General features: G+C 43.5%; 1 protein-coding gene across 1 annotated transcript in view; it reads left to right on the forward strand.

Annotated features, from left to right (window-relative positions):
* Window positions 1–25,947, forward strand: part of LOC115088647 (neurofilament heavy polypeptide-like) — a 611,587-nt gene that overhangs the window by 544,667 nt on the left and 40,973 nt on the right. Inside the window, exons 75-78 of the mRNA XM_029596909.1 lie at window positions 3,608–3,646; window positions 7,048–7,098; window positions 15,975–16,019; window positions 21,222–21,251. Of these exons, the coding sequence (XP_029452769.1) occupies window positions 3,608–3,646; window positions 7,048–7,098; window positions 15,975–16,019; window positions 21,222–21,251 (165 nt within the window). The remainder of the gene's footprint in view (window positions 1–3,607; window positions 3,647–7,047; window positions 7,099–15,974; window positions 16,020–21,221; window positions 21,252–25,947) is intronic.

Below are 25,947 nucleotides of genomic sequence, written 5' to 3' on the forward strand. Positions count from 1 at the left end.
TTCCTTCTGGATATCCTGTAATCTCGATTGTCTGTGGGGTCCCCAGAAGAGGTTTGGGAAGTCCTGAACTAGGGCAAAACTGAGACATCTTGAAATAAAATTGGAACTAACTTGAATGAGAAAGTAAACCAACTCCTTTTAGAATTAGGGATGCGCTAAAATTTGAAATGGAATAGGCAATGTCAATGACATTTCCTATTTAATTTGTTTTTAAAAGGAAACATGCTGTGCTTCCACCATTAAAAACAAAATATTAACATTTTTAAATAGCTCTTACAGGCTTTCTCCTACCCCCCCTCCTTCATCCATGTGGGCCTCCTAGACTTCCCCATCACATACCTTAAAGCCACCCCACCCCCCTCTTGGAACAGGAGTGATCCCAGTTGGATCCAGATCACAGGTCTCTGGCAAGATCCCAAAAGGTAGATAGATTCCATGCTGCTTACCCCAGGGATGAGTGGTGATTTCACCAAGTCCACCTTAATAATGGTTTATTGACATTTCCTCAAAGAACTTATCCAAACCTTTTTTAAACCCAGCTACACTAACAGCTTTCACCACATCCTCTGTCAGCTAATTGGAGAACTTAATTATGCATTGAGTAAAAAAAAATATTTTCTCCTATTTATTTTAAATGTACTACTTAGTAACTTGATTGCATGTCCTTTAGTCTTTGTATTTCTTTAAAGAGTAAACAACCAATTTGTGTTTACTAGAGATGTGAATCGTGTCCTCGATCGTCTTAACGATCGATTTCGGCTGGGAGGGGGAGGGAATCGTATTGTTGCCGTTTGGGTGTGTAAACTATCGTGAAAAATCGTTAAAATCGTGAGCCGGCACACTAAACCCCCCTAAAACCCACCCCGACCCTTTAAATTAAATCCCCCACCCTCCCGAACCCCCCCCCCCCCAAATGCTTTAAATTACCTGGGGATCCGGCGGTGGTCCAGAACGGCGGCGGTCCGGAACGGCCCCCTCAATAGAATCATGTTGTCTTCAACCGGCGCCATTTTTCAAAATGGCCGCCGCAAAATGGTGGCGGCCATAGACAAAAATGATTCGACGGAGGAGGTTGTTCCGGACCCCCGCTGGACTTTTGGCAAGTCTTGGGGGGGTCAGGAGGCCCCCCCAAGCTGGCCAAAAGTTTCCTGGGAGTCCAGCGGGGTTCCGGGAGCGATTTCTTGCCGCGAATCGTTTTCGTATGGAAAATGGCGCCGGCAGGAGATCGAGTGCAGGAGGTCGTTCAGCGGCGGTCCGGAACCCCTGCTGAACAACCTCCTGCAGTCGATCTCCTGCCGGTGCCATTTTCCGTACGAAAACGATTTGCGGCAAGAAATCGCTCCCGGAACCCCGCTGGACTCCCAGGAAACTTTTGGCCAGCTTGGGGGGGCCTCCTGACCCCCACAAGACTTGCCAAAAGTCCAGCGGGGGTCCGGAACGACCTCCTCCGTCGAATCATTTTTGTCTATGGCCGCCACCATTTTGCGGCGGCCATTTTGAAAAATGGCACCGGTTGAAGACAACACGATTCTATTGAGGGGGCCGTTCCAGACTGCCGCCGTTCTGGACCACCGCCGGATCCCCAGGTAATTTAAAGCATTTGGGGGGGGTTCGGGAGGGTGGGGGATTTAATTTAAAGGGTCGGGGGTGGGTTTTAGGGGGGTTTAGTGTGCCGGTTTTCCTGCCCTCCCCCTTCCCCCGATTTACGATTTTTTAATGATAAATCGGGGGAATTGGTATTGTATCGTGGCCCTAACGATTTTTTGATGATTTAAAATATATCGGACGATATTTTAAATCGTCAAAAAACGATTCACATCCCTAGTGTTTACCCATTCCATTCTGCTCATTATTGTATACACTTCTATCATATCTCCCCTCAGCTCTCTCTTCTCCAGGCTGAAGAATCCTAATGTCTTTAGCCTTTCCTCATAGGGGAATCGTTCCATCCCTTTTATCGTTTTGGTCGATCTTCTCTGTACCTTTTCTAATTCTGCAATATCCTTTTCGAGATACAGTAACCAGAACTGCACACAATATTCAAGATGTGGACGCACCATGGAGCGATACAGAAGCATACGGCATTCTGTCTTCAGTGCAATGTAAAGTAAAGCTGCACCTTCTACAGCATACAGAGAAAGAGACACTGTCTCAGACTCTTCCTTCTGCTTTTGCAATGATACCAGTGTCGTGAAACTCTGTATCACTGAACAAACAGACAGAATTTTAACAGTATTTGAGAGAGGAAACAGAAGCCAAAATTCATCTCTGTTTTAAATTATATTCTCTTCCTTTCTCCTGACTCTTTTTGAAACTTTTTTCAACTCTGAGAGCTTCAGAAAGTAGAAACACAACTTTCTTTCGCCCTTGCCAGCACAGAAGTGAACTAAAATGAAAAAAAAAAAAATGAGGAAGTCAATGTGGTCAATACAGATGCCAGCTAAGATAGGCTGGTTAAAACAATTTTGAACTTGCTTGGTGTTGCTTCTTTGTGTCTTCTTTTACTCTTCCTGCAATGGATCTGGTCAGTCTAGATTCACTGTGGTATCACTGCCTTGAGTAGGAAAAGACACCCTGCAATTTTGCTTTACTTATAGGCAGGGCCAGTGCTTCCATTAGGCAAACTAGGCAGTCACCAGTCACCTAGAGTGCCAATATTTTAGGGGCAGTAAAATTCTTCCAGCACAAGGCCCAAAGGGATATTGTGCCAGAGCCAATACCATAAAAAATGGGAGTACTGTACTGCTGCTGGTAGGAGGAAGCTCTGTGCTGGAGGGAGAGAGTAAATGACTATCAATTCACCTAGGGTGCCACATACTCTTGCACCAGCCCTACTTATAAACTTCAATAGGATCTGAAAATGAATGCAAATGAAAATGTTCTTTATTTTTTGGGGTACTGCTCATTATTTTCTGCTTTGGTTGAACCAAAATGAATATACCTTCATTTGATTTGGATTTCTTATTTGTTTTAAATGAATGCATATCCCTATTAAATATATTTACTTACCATGACTGCCTTACCATATATATGACCAGAGGTGGCTCAAGTTAATGTGCTGCCTGAGGTGGGGACTACATGCCACCCCTCAAATTTAAATAAAATAACACCCCTCCAAGATTGACAAAAACCCAGGTGGTCCAGTGAGGGGACTGGGAGTGATCTGCCACATCTGGGCCATTGGCTGCCACTAACCAAAATGGCACCATGGCCTTTAGCCCCTACCATGTGACAGGGTCCCCCACTGGATTACCAGGAGTTTTTGTGAGTCTTGGGAGGGTCGGGAGGGTGGCATAATGGGGGGGGGGGGGGGGGGAGGGAGAGTGAGGAGGGGCTGGGTTAGAATTTTGAAGGGGCACTTTTTGCTGCTTCAAATATTCAAATATTCAAATATGCTTTCTCCTTTGTATATTTCTCCTTGTTTTCAGATTACAACCTATGTAGCTTTAGTGATTGATAAATGTTACTTTACTGGGTTTTTTTTGAGAGGTGGCGGTTTGCTCCGGTCTTATATTGCAAACTGATTTTTTCATGACATAACCTGATACTTGTTTGGAAATGATGAAATTTGTATAAATTAACATTTGTGATTTTTCAAATGTTTTAGCCAAGAAAAAAACAGAGATATCTGCGAAAGGAAAGAAAGGTAAGAACTAATGCTTTAGATCCTGATTTAGCCATTCATTCTGTCTGCTGGAAAAGACCTTGATGAATCATGCATTTACTTATGTTTACAGGAATAAATATTGAAAGTATGCAGCATGTTTAATGATTTTAAAGCATATGAATTTTAAACAAGGATCACCTATGACATGACTTTGTAGTTTGTCCTAAAATCACATTGTAGACTCAGATTTTAAGATGTTCATGGATTACTTTGGAAACTAATGCAAGACATATCTACCTTTATATGCTACTACGCTTTTCTTCTTCCATGTATCGCTTTTCATCCTCAAGCTGAAGACAACATACTAGAATGAGTTCTGTATGACTATCTAGGAATAATATAGTAAGTCTTAATGAGGAGGAGGAGGAGAGTGTATAGATCTGGACAAAGAGGAAGCCTGTCTCTCACCAGAGGAATGTGGAGGTTCCATCAGTTTCAGGTGGGCCCCAGGACAGCATCTGTGTTGGGAGGAGGAATGTTATCTCTTGGACCCATATCTGTAACCCCAATGATCAAAATCAGATACATTTTCAAAGACTAGGTCAGTATCTGCTTGGGCAAAATCAGGAACTACACAGGTAGAATCTGCCCAAATAGATTTTTGTTCAGCCAAAGGTACAGGTGTACTTTCACAATGCATGTACTTTAAGTAGAAGTAAAAAGAAACATTCCTATGGGCAGGGAGAAAAATATTTTTGTGCATTACAGTTTCAAAAATGTATGTGCATACTAGGGATGTGCATTGCTTTTAAACAAATTAAAAAAAAGTAACAAAAAAAATCAGAAACTCTGGTGGGACCAAGCCTCAGCACCGAGGCTTGGCCCCGAGGCCTAGGCCCAGTGCTGGGGCCTGGCCCTGAGGCATTGTCCTGTCACCCAGGCCTAGGCCAGGCACTGAGCCTAGCTCTATGGTCTGGTTCTGTCACTGCAGTGTAGACCCAGTGCTGAGGCCCATCCTTCAGTCCTGATCCCATTGCTGAGACTTAGACCTGGGTCTCCCAATGTCTTCTTCTGACCCAGTGCTTCAAAACTGACACCATCTCCTTGGAGGACATTGCTGGAATTAAATCACTGCAGTGCTTTCCTCCAGAGAGGCGGCACCATTTTGATGTATGGCTGTTCATCAAAATGGTACCATCCAGTCCAGAAGAAGGTACCACAGTGACATCACTCTGGCTCCATTCTCCAAGTGGATGGTGTAATATTTTGAAGTGCTGGAACAGAAGAAGACATTGGGAAACTGAAGCAAGGGGTCTGGGCAAGGCCTAGGTCTCAGCAAAGGGACAAAGCCTCAGGTCGAAGACTGAGTACCAAGCCTAGGTCTCAGTTATGGGAATAGGCCTCAGAGCTGAGCTTCAGGGCTGAGCCTTGGTGAAGGGACCAGGCCAAATGGCCTAGGCCTAGGCTGTGGTGCCATGCCTAAGCTTCAGCAATAAGACCAAAGCCTCAGGGCAAGGGATCTGCACTGGACATAGACCTCAGTGATGGCACAAAGCTCTTAGGACTCAGAAGACTCAGGGCCTAGGTCTCTGCACTAGGACCCATCCTCACACGGCTGGATCTTGGCACCTGAATAAAGCCTCATGCTAGAGCGAGGCCTTCAGGTCAGGCCTCAGTGCAGAGACCATGCTGCTTGGGACTAGGCTTCTGTGTGCAGGCCATGCCCTCAGAGCCAATCCCAGTACTGGGCTACAATGCCTGGTCCAGGCCACAGGACCAAGCCCTAACACCAGGACTAAGCTTCAGCAGTGGGACAGACCCTCAGCGCTGGACCTGGAGCACGGGATCAGGCCTTAGGGCCAGGCCTTGGTGACGGCATCAGGCCTCCGTGCTGGGCCTCAGTGTTGTGACAAGGTTCATAACCAGAAACCAGGCTCTGGCACTGTGACCAGGCCTCTGGGTCAGGTCCCCATGTCAGGCCTAAGCTCCTGGCCCGCCAAGGCCTAAGTCTTGGCACTGGGTCCAGACTCCTAGGCTGGCATGGGCCTAGGTTTTGGGCCCTGTCCCAGGCCTTAGTGCTGGGCCTCAGCCTCAGCTTTGGGGGTCAGGCTGCTTTTGCCTGGGTGGGCCTGAAATAAAAAAAACAAACAAACCAAAAACTTGGGGCTGTGCATCCCTAGTGCATACTTTTCTATCACTGTTTTAGATGATCTAAGTTGATGTGCATGTCTCAAAATAAGCCGGGTAGCTCTGTTTCAATATTGGCTGGATTTGCATGCCTAAGAAGTAGCAGCATAGTGACCCACTTAAAATTTGTTTACTATGTTAATGAAGTGAAAGTGGTAGAGAACAACTAGGCATTTAGGACAGTATGATATATTCTCATCTGATTATATTTCAATATATACAAGGTAAAAGTACAGTTTTATAATGCGTGTGGCAATCAAACCTACCTATAACTTATGGTCCACAAATTACTGTAAGAATTGTGTATTTTCTTTACCATCGAGAATTCACTAATAACCTGATTTTTAATCCCTGCGTGTGGGAAAAAAGGGGGTTACACCACTCAGCCAGGCTGCACGCTGCACACATTTTAGAAGGGGCCCGGCTGGGTTGGGCCCTGAAGTAAGTATTGGAACAACAAAAACAACTGGGGAAGGCTGTGATGCGTCGCCGGTGTGAAATTTGCCGAACTTTACCCCCGCTTGCTTGCACACGGCCCACTGATTTATAACATGCACACGCAGGGGCACAACATGTTATATAAATCGGCATGTTCATGTGTGCATGCCAGAAAGCGTGCACACCTTACAAAATCTACCCATAAGGAATCTAAAGTTGTGGAAAGAACTAGCATGGGTTATTGTAGATGTCAATTGTAAAGGTTTTACTCCTCATTTTGGGTATGCACTAGAGATGGGTCTACCAGCATCATTCTCGGCATATAATTTATCACTCAACCCCACTCAGAGCAGGCACATCCCTTACAATAAATACAGGGAGTCATTCATTGTAAATGTTTTTCATTTTATGGAAGTGTTTTAGAACTACTAGATTACAGTTAGTATTCAGTATTCCCCTGACACAAAGTTTTTTCAACTTGGATTTAAGCAAATAGTAAGAAAATTGAATAACAAAATAATTAAAAATGCATTTATGATGCTTAATTTAAATTATGTCCAAAAATGCCAAGTTCAGATTGAAATATGTTTGACTATATTCAGTGCATAAGAAAGGTAGAGGCTGAGAAGGAGGTTAAAGAAAACCAAAGAAGAAGAAATAATTTTAGTTTATTAATATTGTGTAAAATGTATCTCTTTACCATATTTATTATATTGTGTAAAATGTATCTCTTTGAATATATTGTAGTTTGAAAGTAGGATGCTGTATAACTTGGTCATTATATAACAGTACTGTATTTTTATTGTTTAAAACAGTACAAGCCATTAAGTTGGAGAAGAAACATCCCAAACAGGAAAAAGTCAAAGGTAACATAAGAACATAAGAATTGCCATACCTGATCAGATCAAGGGTCCATCAAGCCCAGTATCCTGCTTCCAACAGTGGCCAATCCAGTTCATAAGTACCTGAGCAGGTTCCAAAAGAGTATGTAATACCATGCTCCTAATGCCCAGAGTTAACTAGTGGCTTTTCCTAAGTCTATCTGGTTAATAACAGTTTATGGACAGGAAAGTGTAACTTGCAAGTGACATCTTCCTGCTTACACTGTACTTAAAATAAATATCAGCAGTAGTTGGTTGTATCTCAACTTGTCACTTAAGTGAAAAATAATATTTGCAGTATGCACAGGATTGCGGTTGTCAGGAAAAACACAGATATTATGCATTTGAAGTCACTTGAGCATGCAAGGCGAATAAAGTTATCATATAAAATTTTAAAATTTTTTCTTTCACCAAGCATAAATTCCTTAAATTCTGCTGATAGAGGCAGATGCATTAAGCTGAATATAGAAAAGCAAACATACCTTATTCTGCAGATAAACAAACCAGTTGGTTAAGCATTAAGAAAGCAAACACGTGAATTGTGCAAACAAGTCAACCTTTAAGCATAAAGAACAACAAGCTTTGCTCATAGGATCTGATTACGATTGATTGCACAAAAGCTGCTAATTCCAATCTTACTTAAAATGTCAACCAGCACAAGGGGCTATAAGTTAATAGATATGTATATGTACTTCTCCTACTAACATTAGACCTCAATGTATATACTTATTGGGACACACAATTAAAAATTTTGAATTATAAGAAGAAAAAAAAAGTCAACCAAAGTTCACAGCTGACCAGGTCAGGAGATATAATGCCAGGACTATTTATTTATTTATTTATTTATTTATTGATTGATTGGTTTTTATATACCGCCGCTCATCAAAGATATCACGTCGGTGTACATAGAACAAAAATACGCAGTTGCGTGTACATATAACAGTATAATAAGTCCACAATAAATTAAAACAGTAAAATACAATATCAAGAACAACTTAATTAACGGAATATTAGATAGAAATATAGAGTAAAATAAATGTGATTGCATAACTTAATCTAGTATCAAGGCGAAAAACTGGGGGTATAGGAGGGGTGGGGAGCAAATTGGAACGGGAAGGAAAGAGAAAGGGTAAGGAAGGAAAGGGTTATATACATATGTACAGAGGGCGAGATCAATGGTTATAAGAGAGTAACAATAGTGCTAGAATGACTAGAAGAGGAGGGCATAGTTAAACTAAAGTTGAGAGTAATAGTTTAGTGAAAAGATGGAAAGATTGGCAGACTAAGAAAAGGGAGTAATAGGAGTTAAGAGAGATTGTGTAAGATAGAAACATGTTAGGAACATAGAGTTAAGGGGGAACACGGAAAAATCAAGTGTAGGCCTTTAGTAAAAAGCCATGTCTTGAGCTTTTGCTTGAATGTCTTAGAGGACAGTTCAAGGCGTAATTCAGTGGGCATAGCATTCCATAGTGTTGGGCCAGCTATGGAAATGGCACGAGCTTTGGTGGATGCATATTTAAATAGTTTAGGTAATGGGGTTTGTAGAGTAGCAATATAGGGATTTCTAATAGGCCTATTAGAATTATTGAATTGAAAGGTGTTGGAGGGCCAGTTCATTTCTGGGTTGTGGAGGGCTTTGTGAATGAGTGATAATATCTTGTATTGTATACGGTAGTGGACAGGGAGCCAGTGTAATTTCTTAAGTATGGGAGTAATGTGTTCCCTTGTAGGTGTATTCGTGAGAATGCGAGCTGTCGTATTTTGTAGGATTTGTAGTGGGTTTATGGAATTTTTAGGCAGACCTAATAGTAACGCGTTACAATAGTCAATTTTCGAAAAGACCATAGATTGTAACACAATACGAAAGTCAGAGAAGTGAAGTAGTGGTTTAAGTTTTTTGAGTGTGTGGTTCTTAAAGAAACACTCCTTAAGGGTGGAATTAATAAATTTTTGAGGGACATTTGAATCATCTAATAGTACTCCTAGATCTCTGACTTGTTGAGAAAATTGGTGTGCTAATGGCAATATTTCTATATATATTGTCTGTGCTAATGGCAATATTTCTATATATAAAGTAGAGCTATGGAGCTAAAACATTTTTGTTTTGTTTTGTTTTTCATTTCATTTGTTATTTTTTCCAGCTTTTGGAGGGGGGTTTCTGTTTTGTTTCATTTTTAGAACACACTAATTTTGAGTTAATGCATACTAACACGCGTAAATGCTTATTAACTCAAATTTAGTGCACACTGAAAAGAAAGCAAAAATCCCGCTGCTCATCCCTAATATGAATGTTTAAGGCTTCCACCTCTCCAGGGCTTGGAAACTTTGTCAACACAAATGTATTATAGACAATATAGAGTGCCACCTACACCTAGCACAGGAAAAGTATGGGGAGTGGGAAAAGCAGCATGCCCTTAGCATTTCATTACCTGAAAAACAGCAATAGATAGTACAAACACACTACAAGCAGTTCATAAATAACACCACACATACACTGCATCTCCACATTCTCGTCTCCTCAATAAGGACAGCATCACATCGCCACATACTCTCATGCCTACAATCCTGGTTGAAGTATTCTTTCACCTTATGAGCTCTCTATTATGTTGTGCTTGCATCATGGCTTTTCCCCACCTTCTCATGGTTCCTTTGACTCTATTCTGGCTCTGCTGTGATCGCCTCAGGCGATAGTCAGTGCTACAGGACACAGAGACTTTGAGCACTTTGACGGCAGTAAGGAGACAGCAAGGAGGCTTTCAGAAGGCCAGATGTCTACTCTGGAGCTGCCTTGTGGAATAATGGGCACAGCTGTAATACTTTTCAGATGCTGAGAATGGATGTGGATGGAATTAACAACCAGAGAAAAAAACACACCTACAAATAGATAAAGAGGGGACAGACCATGACATCAAAATCCATCACTATCTTCCATATGTTAACATCATATAGGGACTGATTCTTTCCTGTACTTACTCAGCAGATTATATCTGCATACAGTACAGACAATGCATGTAAATATGTCTCATGCATATTCATCTGGGATATCCCGAAAAGCAGTACTGGCTAGGAGTACTCGAGGATCAGACTGAGAATCACTGATTACACAGCTCAGGGTTGTATACAACCTGCGAGAGAAGTCAGGAGACCCAGTATAGGGCACTTTGATATGAATGTAGCCGTTCCTGAACTGCAAGAAGCTGTTTTGCTATATCTGTGCATTTTAGAAACGTATATGTGCTTATTAAACACATAATTAAAAAAAAACTGATAAAGCTCCAACTGCTGTTATTGCACTTAAGAAATTGCTTTCCTCGCACCCCTTAAAGATAAATGCCATAAATTGTGAAATATTTTCTACAATAAGATCCAGGAAGCTAATTTGCTTATATTAATGTCATCAGGACCACACTTAGGGACTAATTTACTACAGTCCTCCCCCCATATTCACAGATGGAATAATAAAAGCCTCCATGAATCAAGCCCTTGTAGGAAATTTGATGAAATGTGATCTGCCCCCACTCATTTGCAAATTAATTTAAAGAATGCAGTTGGACATAAAAAAATGCCCTGCTGACATCACCTCAGTGTATCCAATAGGGAAAGTAAGAATTTGTGGTCATGTCAAGAGCAAACACTCGAGGGACTCGCCAGGAAAGAAGTATAGCTTTAGAAAGGGCGAGGAGAAATAAGATTTCCTAGCTATTTTTGGAAATAATTTTTTTCTGTATTGTTTCATTTATGGCTTGAAAATGAAGGCAGATAAATGTCCATAGAGGAAAAAAAAAAATAAAAAAGCAACAGCTCTATGTTAAATTTGGAGACCTGGCATGATCAGAAACTGTATGAAAAGATGCAGATGTTGCTCCATATTAGCTCTTTATGATAATAACATACAAACCTATAATCTGTAAAGTAGATAAATCGGCCACAAAATAAATTCAATTATTTCTAAAAATAAGATTTAATAGAGTAGCACTGGGAGAAAGATGATGGCATCTAAACAAAGGGAATCACACAGTAAGAATCAGTTTTTTTCTGTCTGCACCAATACAAAGCAAGAAGTTCCAGTCAGAACTAATGCAGCCTACTTTTCGGGATGCATGCATGTGCACATCCGTGTTCCACAGACATGAGATTTAAAAAAAACAAACAAGCAAACACTCTGTCAGAATCCTCATACCCCTTTCTGATTTGTACTGTAAATTTGGTGAGGATGGGTTACCAAATTCAAAGAGGTCAACAGTACACTGCTTTCCTAACGCACACCCAGCCAACTCTCCTGGGCGCGCGATTCAATATTTAAATGAGAGCTCATACTACAATGGAAGTGCTAGGGACAATTGCATGCCCCTAGCGCCTCCTTGGCAGCGGATGCCCAGGAGAAGTGGCTGTCAGCGGGTTAGGAAAATTGACACTCGTTAATTGAATGTCCCTTTTCTTTGCCTGACCACCGGCACACTTTTTTTTTTCCTTTGACTTTTTTTGCTTCCTCTGACTTAATATTGCCACGATATTAAGTCAGAGGATGTACAGAAAAGCAGTATTTTGCAGTATTTTCTACTTTTCTGTATACTTTTTTGGACTTCTCAGAAATTAACACCTGCCCTGGGCTGGTATTAATTTCTGAGGGTAAAAATGTGCAGATCGGGCACACATTTGTTTTTGTATCTGGGGCGAATAGCTAATACATTTAGGGGCAGATTTTAAAACATTCACGCACGGCGTACATTTGTGCACGCAATCTGGCGCACAAATGTACACCCGATTTTATAACATGTGGGTCTGATTTTAAAAAGCATTTACATGCGTAAAACTGGGTTTTACGCATGTAAATGCACTTTACTCGAGTAAATGGGCTTTTGAAAATTGCTACAATATATGCCATTGAATCGTCCATAGGATTTATTCGCATAAGTGCACTTTACGTGAGTAAATGGCTTTTGAAAATTGCTACAATAGTAGTTACATTTATGCACGTAACTCCTTTGAAAATTACCCCGTGTGCGCAGCTGCATGCATGTTATAAAATCAGGGGTCAGCGCATGCAAGGGGGTGCACAATTGTGCACCTTGCGCGTGCCGAGCTGCGCTGCCTTCCTCCGTTCCCTCCCAGGACGCTCCAAAATCTGAGTGGCCTCGGAGGGAACTTCCCTGCCCCCCACCCCACCTTCCATTCCCTTAACTCCTCCGCCCCCCAGCCCTAAGCTAAACCCCCCTAAAAAATGTATCTTACCTAGTTACGCCTGCCTTGGGCAGGCGCAAGTTGGGCGCAACGGCCGATGGACAGCCTGCGATCCCGGGCACAGCGGCAAATGGCCACTGTGCCTGGAAACTCTGGCCCCACCCCACCCCCGGACCACCCTGCCCACACCCCACCCCTTTTTTCAAACCCTGGGACATATGCGTGTCCTGGGGCTTTACGCGTGCTGCCAGGCCTATTAATCTGGGTTTGTTTTAGACAGGTTATAATTTACATGGTTAAAACTTACCCATTCAGTGAGATGGGAAATTTTAAACTAAGGCTTGTCCAACTAAGGCCTGAATTTATCAAAATGCACTAAATACCGCATGCAATAGAAAAAGAGGTGTACTTTATGGTAATAGGCAATTTATGCTAATACCTATGCAAAGAGCTAAGTTACCACAAATTGCAGTACCTTTTTCACACTTTGAGATAAGTGCCAGAATGGGGGTGGGGGGGGGGGGTGGAGGGAGGGAGGGAGAGAGCGAGAGAGAGAGAGAGTGAGATTAGCCATAATGCCATCACCCTAGATAGGTATTTATATCTCTAGGGATGCCCTCCTAGTAACTCGAGGTGAGGTTTAGGTATTAGTGTAGGGGTATAGGGGCCACTTTGACATTCAATGTGAGACGTACAAACAGAACAGTGCTCTCTTGTGAACATTCGATGACCCTCGTGTTATGGTTAATGGTGTTTGGGTGGATCCTTGGACATTGTGGCAGTTGACCATGCCCATGGGGGGCAGTCCCGTGAGGGACCACAGTGTCAGGCTAAACTCCGGACAGACAAACACAGATTTGAATCTATTATTAAACAGTTTATGGAACCACCAGAGATGGCAGTAGTGACTACAAATGGTAGTAGTGGTTGTAGAGCCTGGCTGGGTGTGTCTCTCACAGAACGCTGGAACAGCGGATCCTCTGTAGAGCAGTGGTGTAGTGGAAAGAGACTGAGAGTTATGAGCACACAATAAGATTAGCATTCAGAGTCCTAAAGAGAGTAGGAGAGCTGCGAGACAGGGAGAGCAGACCCTCGAGGACCGAGTACCTGATCCCTTAGAGCAGAGAGACTCAGTGGTGTTGTACTCACTAGCAGTAGCAGAGATTCCACTAGACGAGAGGTCTGGCACTGGAGCAGAGGGCAGGCCCTCGAGGAGCGAGTACCTGATTCCGGTGAAGCAGTACTGTGGAGAAAGATGTTTTCTGTACTCACTCATGTGACTGTAAGTTAGTTCTTCCAAGTAGAAGGGTAGAAGTAGCAGGCAGTGAAACAAGGAACATGGGCCCTCGAGGAGCGAGTATCGGTCACCTGAAAGAAGCAAAGAGACCCCAAGGAGCGGGTACCCCGTTAGCGACCCCAAAGGGTAGTAAGAGTTCCAGATAGAGCTGGAGTGGCAGAGTAGCTTAGGAATGGAGATCGAATCCCATCCGTAAGAATCCTGTTGCTAACTCAATGAGCTAGCAAATACTCTAGGCAGATATACCCTGGAGTCGTGATGTCAGAACAGGGGGACGCCCCTGAATTTCGCTCCAACATGAAGTTAAAGATGAGGGCAGCGTACGCGCGTGCACCCTAGAGGTACCTTGAATGAGAAAGCAGAAGGCAGCACCAAAGCCGGTCCGGGGACGCCGGAGAGAACGGCAAGCAGATGCCGCGGCAGCCATCAGTCCAAGGTGAGCGGGAGAAGCCGCAAGTAGAGAGAGGTAGGCGGGGCGATGCCGTCAAAGACCGATGGACGCAACACCTCAGAATGAGCAAACTCACCCAAAGAGGAGACTTGTGCAATGTTCTCTCAACCTAGCTTGATGGACTCTCTACCTGGGTATCATCAAGCTAGGTTGAGAGAACATTGCACAAATCTCCTCTTTGGGTGAGTTTCCTCACTCCGAGGGTCATCAAATGTTCACAAGAGAGCACTGTTCTGTTCATATGTCTCACTTTGAATGTCAAAGTGGCCCCTAACCCCCTACACTAATACCTAAACCCCACCTCGAGTTACTAGGTGGGCCTCCCATAGTGATATAAATACCTATCTAGGATGTGGGTATTATGGCTAGGTTTTCTCTCTCTCTCTCTCCCCCCCTCTCTCCCTCTCTTGATAGCTAGGCTGGCTGTCGCATCACAACATGCAATTAAAGCCTTAACACAACCTATCACACAGCTTAACAGTACTGAAAAAGGTGTAGTTAAAGTCAGAATTAAAGCCATGCAATAGGGCTTCAAAAAATAATAAACCCAGCCCACTCCTCTTCTTTTTCTGATTTACTTCACACATGCATTAAAGGCCATGCAAAAACAGCTTAACACTATTTGATAACTGACCCTGTAAGGCTGTATTTGAGGCAATGGAGTGTAAAGTGACTTACCCAAGGTCACATGGAACAACAGCAGGACTCAAACACTGGTCTCCTGGTTCATAGCCTGCTGCTCTGACCACTAGGCTACTCCTCCACTCCTCAACATATGTTCCCTTCAAAATGTATGTTGAAAAGCATGTTCCCTTCAAAAACCTTGCTCCCTACAAGATGTATGTTGAAAATACCCCTCAGGTTCACTTTGGATCCCCTGACATATCCTGGTGTGAATCGGTGCAAAACCAAAAAATAGTATTAGAATGTGTGCATTCATGAAAAACATGGCTCACCAAAAAATACCACTGTCTAGATCAACTTGAACACCCTAGCTAGCATCTAGAGAATTTGGTGTGGATCCAGATACAAACCCAAAAAGTTGCTAGATGGAAACTGGCAATTGCATGCATATGTTTGCAACATACATGGATCTGTTCCTATATGTGGATTGAAAAATCAGTCCTGCCATGATATTGTGAACTCCCCTTAACATCTGAAAATTTGGAGTGGATTGAATGCAAAACCAAAAAGTTATTAGATGGCATGATTGCACATGCATAATTATGGATACCCCCTATGTATATATTACTTTGAATGATCTTCTTGTACTCCCTGTCATGTCATGAAAATTTGGTGTGGATAGGATAACAAACAAATGTTATAAGGGGGGAACACAGGCAAACACACACAGAGGAACGGATTTGCTAAGCATTTTTCCATAGGCACAGAATAGGAAAAGGCCTTAAGTAAATCAAAGAGTACTGTGATCTTATATGCCTTCTTTCCCTTTGTAAAGTGACTACAAAGTCCTAATTCTATACACTGAGATCAACACTTTCAATGTTTTACCCTCATTCCTAATTGTACATACTGCAGTCAGCACTTTCTGTGCTTCACCCTCTCAATGAGACTTCCTAAACATATTCAAAACAGCTAGCTCTCCCTGTGCTATGTCACCATCCAAATGGCGCCTGTCCATTTTATGGGTTTGGGGGTTCTGTTTGTCTTATGGGGCAACGAGGAAGATTGATCCTCACTGTGGAATTTTCTTATGATGCAGTGTTTTTTTTCTTCCCATCTCTCTTTTGTGTTAAATTATCTTTTATCTGAATTTACTCACGGGACAAAAATGTTCAGTGACCATTTTTGTTTACAAGTCTTTAAAGTATGCATGAATCACATTTTCAGCATAAGGTACAATAATGACATGCAAAACTGCCAGACTTTAAGAATCTAAATTTAATTGGCATTTAATGTTGTTCTCTACAGTACCTTCAGTAAAGAAAAGTCTACAGTACCGCAATGCAACAGCAGGTAATTAATGTTTGTTCACAATCTTTATGAAGTCAAAAATAGAGATGCTGATTTAAACACTTCTGTATTCCGAATATATAGGCAAACACAGTCAGGCGAATTTTAAAAGCCAAACAGGCGTCAAAACTGGGAGATAAGCAAGTGTGTCCGGCTGGCGCACGCCGAGCGTATTTTAAAAGCCGCCCATGTATGCGCATATTTCCCGGTAAAGGCACACGTGAGAAAGCTGAAAAAGGAGGCAAGGCATTGGCACTGTCTGGGCAAGGCACGTGCAGAATATGGGCTTTCCGAGACATTAACATTAAATGTGCGAGTAAGTATTTGCACGCACAAGCGTGAACCAGGGTCCCCTGCCGCATAACTATACCTGTGCTATGGATGGAGAGTAAGTAATAAAACGGGGGCTAACAGGAGAAAGGGAGGCTAATAATCTAAGGGGGATTGGAAGTCCTATCCCTTAACTAGACAAACTGGGAACAAACTGGGAACAAACTAGGAAAACTAGTAATGGCATCAGCACGCATCCCTCATAAAATTCCCCCACTTACATGGTAGAGGTGGCATTTGCACGCACATGCATGCATCCATATAAAATTATGCACACATGAACGCTCATCCAGGCTATTTTCTTCACTGGACGCATATATGTACATATGTTATAAAATGGCCACATCTCTGGACGTGAGCTGGCGCATGCTCGTACATGTGCACCCGTGCGGCTGTTTAAAAGTTACCATCCTTGCCCTGTGAAGAGCACCAGCATGTCTACAATTGGTCAAATCCTGAAATATTCTATTGAATATTTTCTTTGTGCTCCTGTTCCTGTTATTTTCTTTGAGTAAACGATCATGGGATGGTTGGTTAAGGCATTATTTGATGGAGTCCTAAAACAATTACTATGCCCATAAATAAATGACATAGTGGCTATTTTTCATCCCCAGAAATCAAAGAGCAGCACTGGGATTCCCAGTTTTTGGATGTTTTCAGAATTTGGTGCCCTAGGTACATGCCTAGGTTGCCTATGCCAAAATCTGGCCCTACTTAAAGCAAAATCACAAAATTTGTCACTGACCTCACTTCTAATTAACATCATATAGCCATGAGTTAGGTGGGGAACATGTTTTTACACAGAAGGTAGCCCCTTATTAAAGAAGAAGTGAAAACTGAATGTGGTACATTACACAGCATGCGCGCGTACTTTTGTTTGCGCACCAGGCGCGAACAAAAGTACGCTGGATTTTATAAGATACGCGCGTAGCCATGCGATTCTTATAAAATCCGGGGTCAGCGCACGGAAAGGGTTGCACATTTGTGCAACCTGCGTGCGCCAAGCCCTGCGCGCGCTGCCCGTTCCCTCCGAGGCCGCTCCGAAATCGGAGCGGCCTCGGAGGGAACTTTCCTTCTGCCTCCCCCCACCGTCCCCTCCCTTCCCCTACCTAACCCACCCCCCCAGCCCTATCTAAACCCCCCCACCTCTGTCGCGAAAGTTACGCCTGCTCGTGGCAGGCGTAACTTTGCGCGCGCCAGAACGGCTGTGGCGCGCCATGTTTCGGTCGGGGGCTGGTCCGGAGGCCGCAGCCACGCCCCCGGAACGCCCCTGGTCCGAAATCACGCCCTCGGCGCCACCCCTGGATGACGCCCCGGCCGCGTCACGCCCCTGACATGCCCCCCCCCCCAGGAAATCCCCGGGAACTACACGCGTCCCGGGGCTTTGCACGTGCCGGAAGCCTATGCAAAATAGGCTCGGTTCGCGCAGGGGCGTTTTAAAAGGGTTACGCGTGTACCTTATGCGCATAACCCTTTTAAAATCCGGCCCAATGTGAATTAGAATGGAAAAATGTTCCACTTTTATCTTAAGATAATTCTTTGCCTTTCCATATTTGCTTAAACAAGCACACATTAGGTCTTCCACTGATCAACAATAATTGCCAATGGAGAGTTAGAAACTACCATAGTAATTGCTATTGTAAGATTCAAGAGTGGCTGGATAACATATGCCAATGGAGAGTTAGAAACTACCATTGTAATTGCTATTGTAAGATTCATTGAGTGGCTGGATAACATATCTCGTATATTACATAGAAATGAAATGACAGAAACATGGAAATGACGGCAGAAGAAGACCATACGGCCCATCCAGTCTGCCCAGCAAGCTACGCACGTTATCCTTTTTTTTTTTTTCCTTTTTCACTCTCCCACCTGTTACTATTGGCTTCCAGTACCCTCCAGCCCTAATTCCCCTCCACCCCACCACCAATGTAGAGAGCAGCACCGATCTGCATCCAAGTGAACATCCAGCTCAATTAGGGGTAGCAACCGCTGCAACAAGCAGGCCACACCCCTGCCCCATACTTTTACTCACCCCTGTTTTGTTTTGTTTTTTTCGTTTTTGTTTTTGTTTTGTTTTTTTTTGGAGATGGCAGCCCTCCATCCTTCTGCTCCGTGAAGGTGGAACACCAACCACTGGCATCCCACTCCGTGAATGCCTCTGTGGCTACTGCCGCTCCGTGCAGTGTTTTGCTGCCTCCTCTTTATTCACGCCCTCTAGACTTGATGGATCCACAGTGTTTATCCCACGCCCCTTTGAAGTCCTTCACAGTTTTAGACTTCACCACTTCCTCCGGAAGGGCATTCCAAGCATCCACCACCCTTTCCATGAAGAAATACTTCCTGACATTGTTTCTTAGTCTTCCTCCCTGGAGCCTCAGCTCGTGACCTCTGGTTCTGCTGATTTTTTTCTGATGGAAAAGGTTTGTCTTGTCTTTGGATCATTAAAGTTTTTCAAGTATCTGAAAGTCTGAATCATATCACCCCCTGCTCCTCCTTTCCTCCAGGGAGTACATATTTAGATTCTTCAATCTCTCCTCGTATGTCATCCGATGAAGACCCTCCACCTTCCTGGTCGCCCTTCTCTGTACCGCTTCCATCTTGTCTTTGTCTCTTTGTAGATACGGTCTCCAGAACTGAACACACTACTCCAGGTGAGGCCTCACCAAGGACCTGTACAAGGGGATAATCACTTCCCTTTCCTTACTCAATATTCCTCTCTCTATGCAGCCGAGCATTCTTCTGGCTTTTGCTATCACCTTGTCGCATTGTTTCGCAGACTTCATATCATTAGACACTATCACCCCAAGGTCTCTCTCCTGCTCCGTGCACATCAGCCTTCCCCCCCCATCGAATACAGTTCATTCGGATTTCCACTCCCCATATGCATGACTTTGTACTTCTTGGCATTGAATCTCAGCTGCTATATCTTTGACCACTCTTCCAGTTTCCTTAAATCCCGTCTCATTCTCTCCACTCCTTCTGGCGTGTCCACTCTGTTGCAGATCTTAGTGTCAGCTGCAAAAAGACAAACCTTACCTTCTATCCCGTCCGTAATGTCGCTCACAAAGATATTGAACAGGACCGGTCCCAACACCGATCCTTGCGGTACACCACTTAAAACCGCTCTCTCTTCAGAGAAAGTTCCATTTACGATCACACATTGTCTTCTGTCCATCAACCAGTTTGCAATCCAGGTCACCACCTCAGGATAGATATGAGGGTTGGAAGGTGTCTGGGCCCACTGAGACTGCTAAATATACTTCCTTAAAGGTATCCAGTTACATGTAGCTGGATAACTAAATAAACTTACCAGCTATGTTTGAAGATAGCCACATAGGTTTTTTAGATATCCAGCTTTGTGTGGTTGGATAACTAGCTACTTAACTGGATATTTTATTTATTTATTTATTTAAAAACTTTTTTATACCGGTATTTGGTGGGGACCGTCATATCGGTTTACATTGGTTAACAATTATTTAAAATAATAAAATACATCAAATAAAGCAGACAATATACACCAATGTCACTATTACATTATTAAAATTGGTTACAGTTTGCATTGTAGTCCCTAAACATATCACATGTACAGACAATTATGACATTGACAGTTGCATGCCTTTCATTCATAGTATGTTCTATTTTTCTTGCTTTTGTTACTTGCCAGAGGACACTTGTTATTCCACATCATACCTGTTATGCCCTGTATTTTCAAAAGATATCCAATTATATAAATAGTGTTGTCAAAATTAAAAAGAAATAAAAGGGCCTGCTGGCCGATTCTCTCCCTTCCCCAGTGTAATTTAATAGTTGGCCCTGTCAGGCCGTGCCCCACCCCCAAACTCCTCCTACATTGTGTAAATGTTGCTGTCTGAAGGTCGGGGACCCACCACCCGTTTTTCATCAAGATCTTGAAAATCATTCACCCCTTACCTTCCCTCCCCCTGCAGTCCCAGTGGGCCCAGACACCTTCCAACCCTCATGGATTCCCATTTCACCCAATACCAAAAATAATCTATAGAGGGAGCGAGGTCTAAACTCACCTGCTCCTGGCTCCTGGAAGTGTAAACTACCTTCAGGCTTCCATACAAGCTTGTATTATAGATGAATTGTTCTCATGACGATTCCAAAGTTCTATGGACATTAATCACAATTCACATGGATTCAGGACTTATGGCCAAAAGATAATTGACAAATTTCACAATTAAAAATCATTGCATCCCATGGTAACCTAATAACAATCATCATAATAAAATGAAATTAAAACCACAAATCAGAAACCCTATTTATCTCTGAAATCCCCATGTAAAGGCTCCAGTATTCAGGGTTTAGCCTAATCCTGTCTCTGGCTTGCATAATATATATTATCAGCTCTATTACAATATGCATAAAGCTCATTATCCCTTTTTTGTTATGGGAAGTCATGCATATAAATGTATCTCATACATATTTCTCGTGGATAGCCTGAAAAATAGACCTGTTTGTGGATCTTGAGGATCAGAGTTGGCCACCCATGATTTTAGGAAATGCATTATCATGCAAGGCAAAAAAAAATAAATCTTGTTTATCTTAAAAACTGGGCTTATTGGTGGTCCTCAAGCACTGGATTTGATTTTCTATGCATGGATATATTTCAGTTCTTGGGAGGAGGGGGGTAAGGCAAAATAGAGGGCAAGGTTTAGATTCATGCCATAAAATAATGCATTTGAATTACAGAACAATTTCACAATTTTGAGTTATTTTCAGGCTTATTTAAGCTTTACTACTATAGTTTGTGATGACACTAAAAAAACTTCAATGTGAATACTTTCATCTGCTATTCAATAAAATGTCCATTTTTGCTCTGAATAACTTGGTTGCTTTTTTTTTTCTCAGAAAAAGTTTCGAAAGTTCCAAAGACAGCAAGTAAGTTCTATTTATCTAATGCTTAATCTCACCATCAGTTATTCAATGTCGTTCTGCAGGAAAAATAAAGGCTATTTCCTGAATGAGTTATTTTGTTTGCTATTCTTTCTTCTGAAATTATTTACCTGGAAAACAGTAATGTTTATTTATTTTAAAGTTACTATTCCATCTACCTATAAATCTAAGCAGATAACAACAAAAATGCCCATATAATAAAATGTCATGCCTAGACTTTGAAGGGATAATGTTCAAAGATCTCCATGCAGCCCAATATATGCGCGTATTTGACAGTGCGGAGATCTACTACTATAATATTTTGTAAACTGTGCATATATGGTTCATGCAGATTATAGATATGCACATATCCATTCCCCAAGCATTATGTTTCAGTACACACAAATATTTATAAATACATTGAAAGGACATACTTTCTCTACCTATTTTATAAACATACACACATATATTTTCCGCACTAAAAAAAACACAACTTGGGTGTATAAAACCCTGATTTACATGCAGAAGTAGGTATTGTTGCAATTTTCAAAACCATTAAATCAAATAAAATGCACTTAAGCAAGTAAATCCCATGGACAATTCAATGGCATATACTGTAGCAATTTTCAAAAGCCCAATTACTCAAGTAAAGTGCATTTACACATGAAAACCCAATTTTAAGTGTGTAAATGCTTTTTCAAATCAGGGCCTTTGTATATACTTTAAATCTCCAGTTTGCTGCTACTGTCATCAGTTCATCTAGTCCACCTCAGTTCACCAAGACTCTCCTACTATTTTTCCCTGAACTTCCTCCCATTCACCCAGACCATGCATCCAAAAATAGCACATATCAATTGCGCTAGTTAATTGGCAAGTACACAACTGAATAAGTTGCCTGATGAATTTGCATACATTTTTTGTAAAATATCAACTTACACACGAACATCTTGGTCCAACCCTGGAATGCCCCTAGACCAAATCTTTTTTATGCAGGTAAATGTGCACAAAAAACCAAAAATGCACGTGTACTTTTGATGTTTATAAAATAGCATGCATGTGAATATAAGCTACTTATGTGCATATATGCTAATTTTACACACAGAGGGGTAGATTTTCAAAGGGTTGCGAGAAAACCTACCCCTGCCACCCCCTGCGCGCACCGAGCGTATCTTTCATAGGCTCGGCAGCGCGCGCAAGCCCCGGGATGCCTGTAAGTCCCGGGGCTTCGAATAAGGGCTGGCTGGGGCGTGTCTAGGGGCATGGTGGCAGGCCGGGGCATGTCTGGGGGCGTGACGGCGGGCCTGGGGCGAGACCGGAGGCAGTCCCAGGGGCGGGGCCGAATGCTCCGGCACAATGACCTGGGCTGGGGCAGGGAGCCAGCGGCGCGCGCAAGTTACTCCTGCCATAGGCGTAACTCCACGAAATAAGGTGGGGGGGGGATTTAGTTAGGGCTGGGGGGTGGGTTAGATAGGTGAAGGGAGGGAAAGGTGGGGGGGACAAAAACAAAAAGTTCCCTCCAAGTCCCCTCCAAAGTTCCCTCCAAGGCTGCTCCCATTTCATAGGGGCTTCGGAGGGAACGGAGGCAGGCTGCTCGGCTCGGCGCGCACAGGTTGCACAATTGTGCACCCCCTGCGCGCACCGACCCTGGATTTTATAACATGCGCGTGGCAGCGCGCGCATGTTATAAAATCGGGCGTAGATTTGTTTGCGCCGGGTTGCGCGAACAAATCTGCACTCTCGCATAAGTTTAAAGATTTGCCCTATTATTCCTTTGAAAATTAACTCAGACTTTAGTACATATAGGGGCCAATTTTAAATTATGCGCGCGCGGGGTACATTTGTGCGCGCTACCCGGCGCGCACAAATGTACCCCTGATTTTATAACATGCGTGCGCTGCCACACGCATGTTATAAAATCCGGGGTTGGCGCACGCAAGGGGGTGCACACTTGTGCACCTTGCGCACGCTGAGCCCTAGGGGAGGCCCGATGGCTTTCCCCATTCCCTCCAAGGCCTCTCTGAAATCGGAGGGGACTTTTTTTTTGGTCCCCCCCACACCTTTCCCTCCCTTTCCCTCCCTTCCCCTATCTAACCCACCCCCCAGCCCTACCTAAATCCCCCCCACCTTGTTTCATAGAATTACGCCTGGCAAGCGTAACTTGCGCGCTCCAGCTCACTGCCGGTACGCCAGGCCCCAACACAGGCCGCTGTGTCAGGGCACTCGGCCACACCCCTGGACCGCCGCCACGCCCCAGACACACACCTGGACTGCGGCCCCGCCCATGGCCCCACCCCCGGACCGCCCGTTTTTCGAAGCCCCAGGGCATATGGGCGTCCCAGGGCTTGCGCGCGCCGCCAAGCCTATGCAAAATAGGCTCGGCACGCGCAGGGGTAGGTTTTCGGGGGTTACGTGCGTATCTTACGAGCGGAACTCTTTGAAAATATACCCCATAATATATATTATAATTTTCAGTAATAATAATTTTTTGTTCTATAACTTTTTGTTGTACTTTATGATAAGCCTCCTGTAATGGATGGTGACAAGTACCATTATATTGTTACACCTGATTGCTTGAGCTGTCAATGGTTTCTTGAGAAAGAGACTGAATCTTTCAAATCTCTTATTGCAGTAAGGAATTTAAGACCTAAAGCACACCTATAGTAAAATGGTTAATCACATTTTAAACTTAGTAAACATTGCATTAATTAGGCTGTAACATTTTACTGTGCCTTTATTTTGGTAGTTGTAGGGAAAACAAAATATGTGTCAATAATATGTACTATGATTTGAATCAAGGCAACATATTGGGCCAGATACAACAGATAGTAGAGATGTGAATCGTGTCCTCGATCGTCTTAATGATCGATTTCGGCTGGGAGGGGGAGGGAATCGTATTGTTGCCGTTTGGGTGTTTAAAATATCGTGAAAATCGTTAAAATCGTGAGCAGGCACACTAAACCCCCCCAAAAAACCCACCCCCGACCCTTTAAATGAAATCCCCCACCCCAAATGCCTTAATACTTCATCAACTTTGGGAGGGAAGTACTTACTTGCCCTAAACCAATGGCAGGAAACCGGCAACACTCAAACCCCCCTAAAACCCCCCCCCGACCCTTTAAATTAAATCCCCCACCCTCCCGACCCCCCCCCCCCAAATGCCTTAAATTACCTGGGGGTCCAGCGGCGGTCCGGAACGGGCTCCTGCAATTGAATTGTGTTGTCTTCAGCCGGCGCCATTTTGCAAAATGGCGGCCGCAAAATGGCGGCGGCCGTAGACCAACACGATTCGACTGCAGGAGGTCGTTCCGGACCCCCACTGGACTTTTGGCAAGTCTTGTGGAGGTCAGGAGGCCCCCCCAAGCTGGCCAAAAGTCCCTGGGGGTCCAGCGGGGGTCCGGGAGCGATCTCCTGCCGCGAATCGTTCCCGTACGGAAAATGGCGCCGGCAGGAGATCGACTTGCAGGAGGTCATTCAGCGGGGGTTTCCGGACCGCCGCTGAACGACCTCCTGCAGTCGATCTCCTGCCGGCGCCATTTTCCGTACGGAAAACGATTCGCGGCAGGAGATCGCTCCCGGACCCCCGCTGGACCCCCAGGGACTTTTGGCCAGCTTGGGGGGCCTCCTGACCCCCACAAGACTTGCCAAAAGTCCAGCGGGGGTCCGGAACGACCTCCTGCAGTCGAATCGTGTTGGTCTATGGCCGCCGCCATTTTGCGGCCGCCATTTTGCAAAATGGCGCCGGCTGAAGACAACACAATTCAATTGCAGGAGCCCGTTCCGGACCGCCGCTGGACCCCCAAGTAATTTAAGGCATTTGGGGGGGGTTTGGGAGGGTGGGGGATTTAATTTAAAGGGTGGGGGGTGGGTTTTAGGGGGTTTTAGTGTGCCGGTTTTTCCTGCCATTGGTTTAGGGCAAGGTAAATAAGTTCCTGCCCTCCACCTTCCCCCCCCCGATTTACGATTTTTAACGATAAATCGGTGGAATTGGTATTGTATCGTGGCCCTAACGATTTTTGATGATTTAAAATATATCGGACGATATTTTAAATCGTCAAAAAACGATTCGCATCCCTAACAGATAGAAGGGTGTGATATTAATAAAAAATCTCCATAATATGCTCTCTTTTTCTCTCTTTTTCCCCCCTCACATATGTACATACACAAACATTCTTTGATAGACAGTAGATGCTGGCTTTTTCTCAATAATGCCTTACAAGTTCTTATAATAGAATGTACCTCAGTTGGAAATGTTGTAATAGCATTCTGTTTTGCCCAGTTTTGCAGAATGAATTCAGTTGAGGTGCTATTTATACTCACTGGGCAGTGAATTATTTTTTCTTTAGAACTAGGTCCCAACAACTGAACAGCATATTTACAGTATTTTATTGCACATCAATGTATTTACCCAAGTGTGCATGTTTGTTTGTATTTATTTATTTGCAATAATTTTTATCCCACCCATTTCCAATTCTAGGCAGATTACAGAAGTATAAATAACACAATCACATAATAAACATGAAAATAAAACTAAAAAAGCAGAAAAGTAAACTAAATGAAAATAAAAGATATTCCTACCTACCTACCTACATTGGCATTCTGGGTCAGACCAAGGGTCCATCAAGCCCAGCATCCTGTTTCCAACAGTGGCCAATCCATGCTACAAGTATCCAAAAACTAAGGGCCTTATTTTCCAAGCAGTTTA

The sequence above is a fragment of the Rhinatrema bivittatum genome, chromosome 3, assembly GCF_901001135.1.
Source record: "Rhinatrema bivittatum chromosome 3, aRhiBiv1.1, whole genome shotgun sequence".
Lineage (NCBI taxonomy): Eukaryota > Metazoa > Chordata > Amphibia > Gymnophiona > Rhinatrematidae > Rhinatrema > Rhinatrema bivittatum.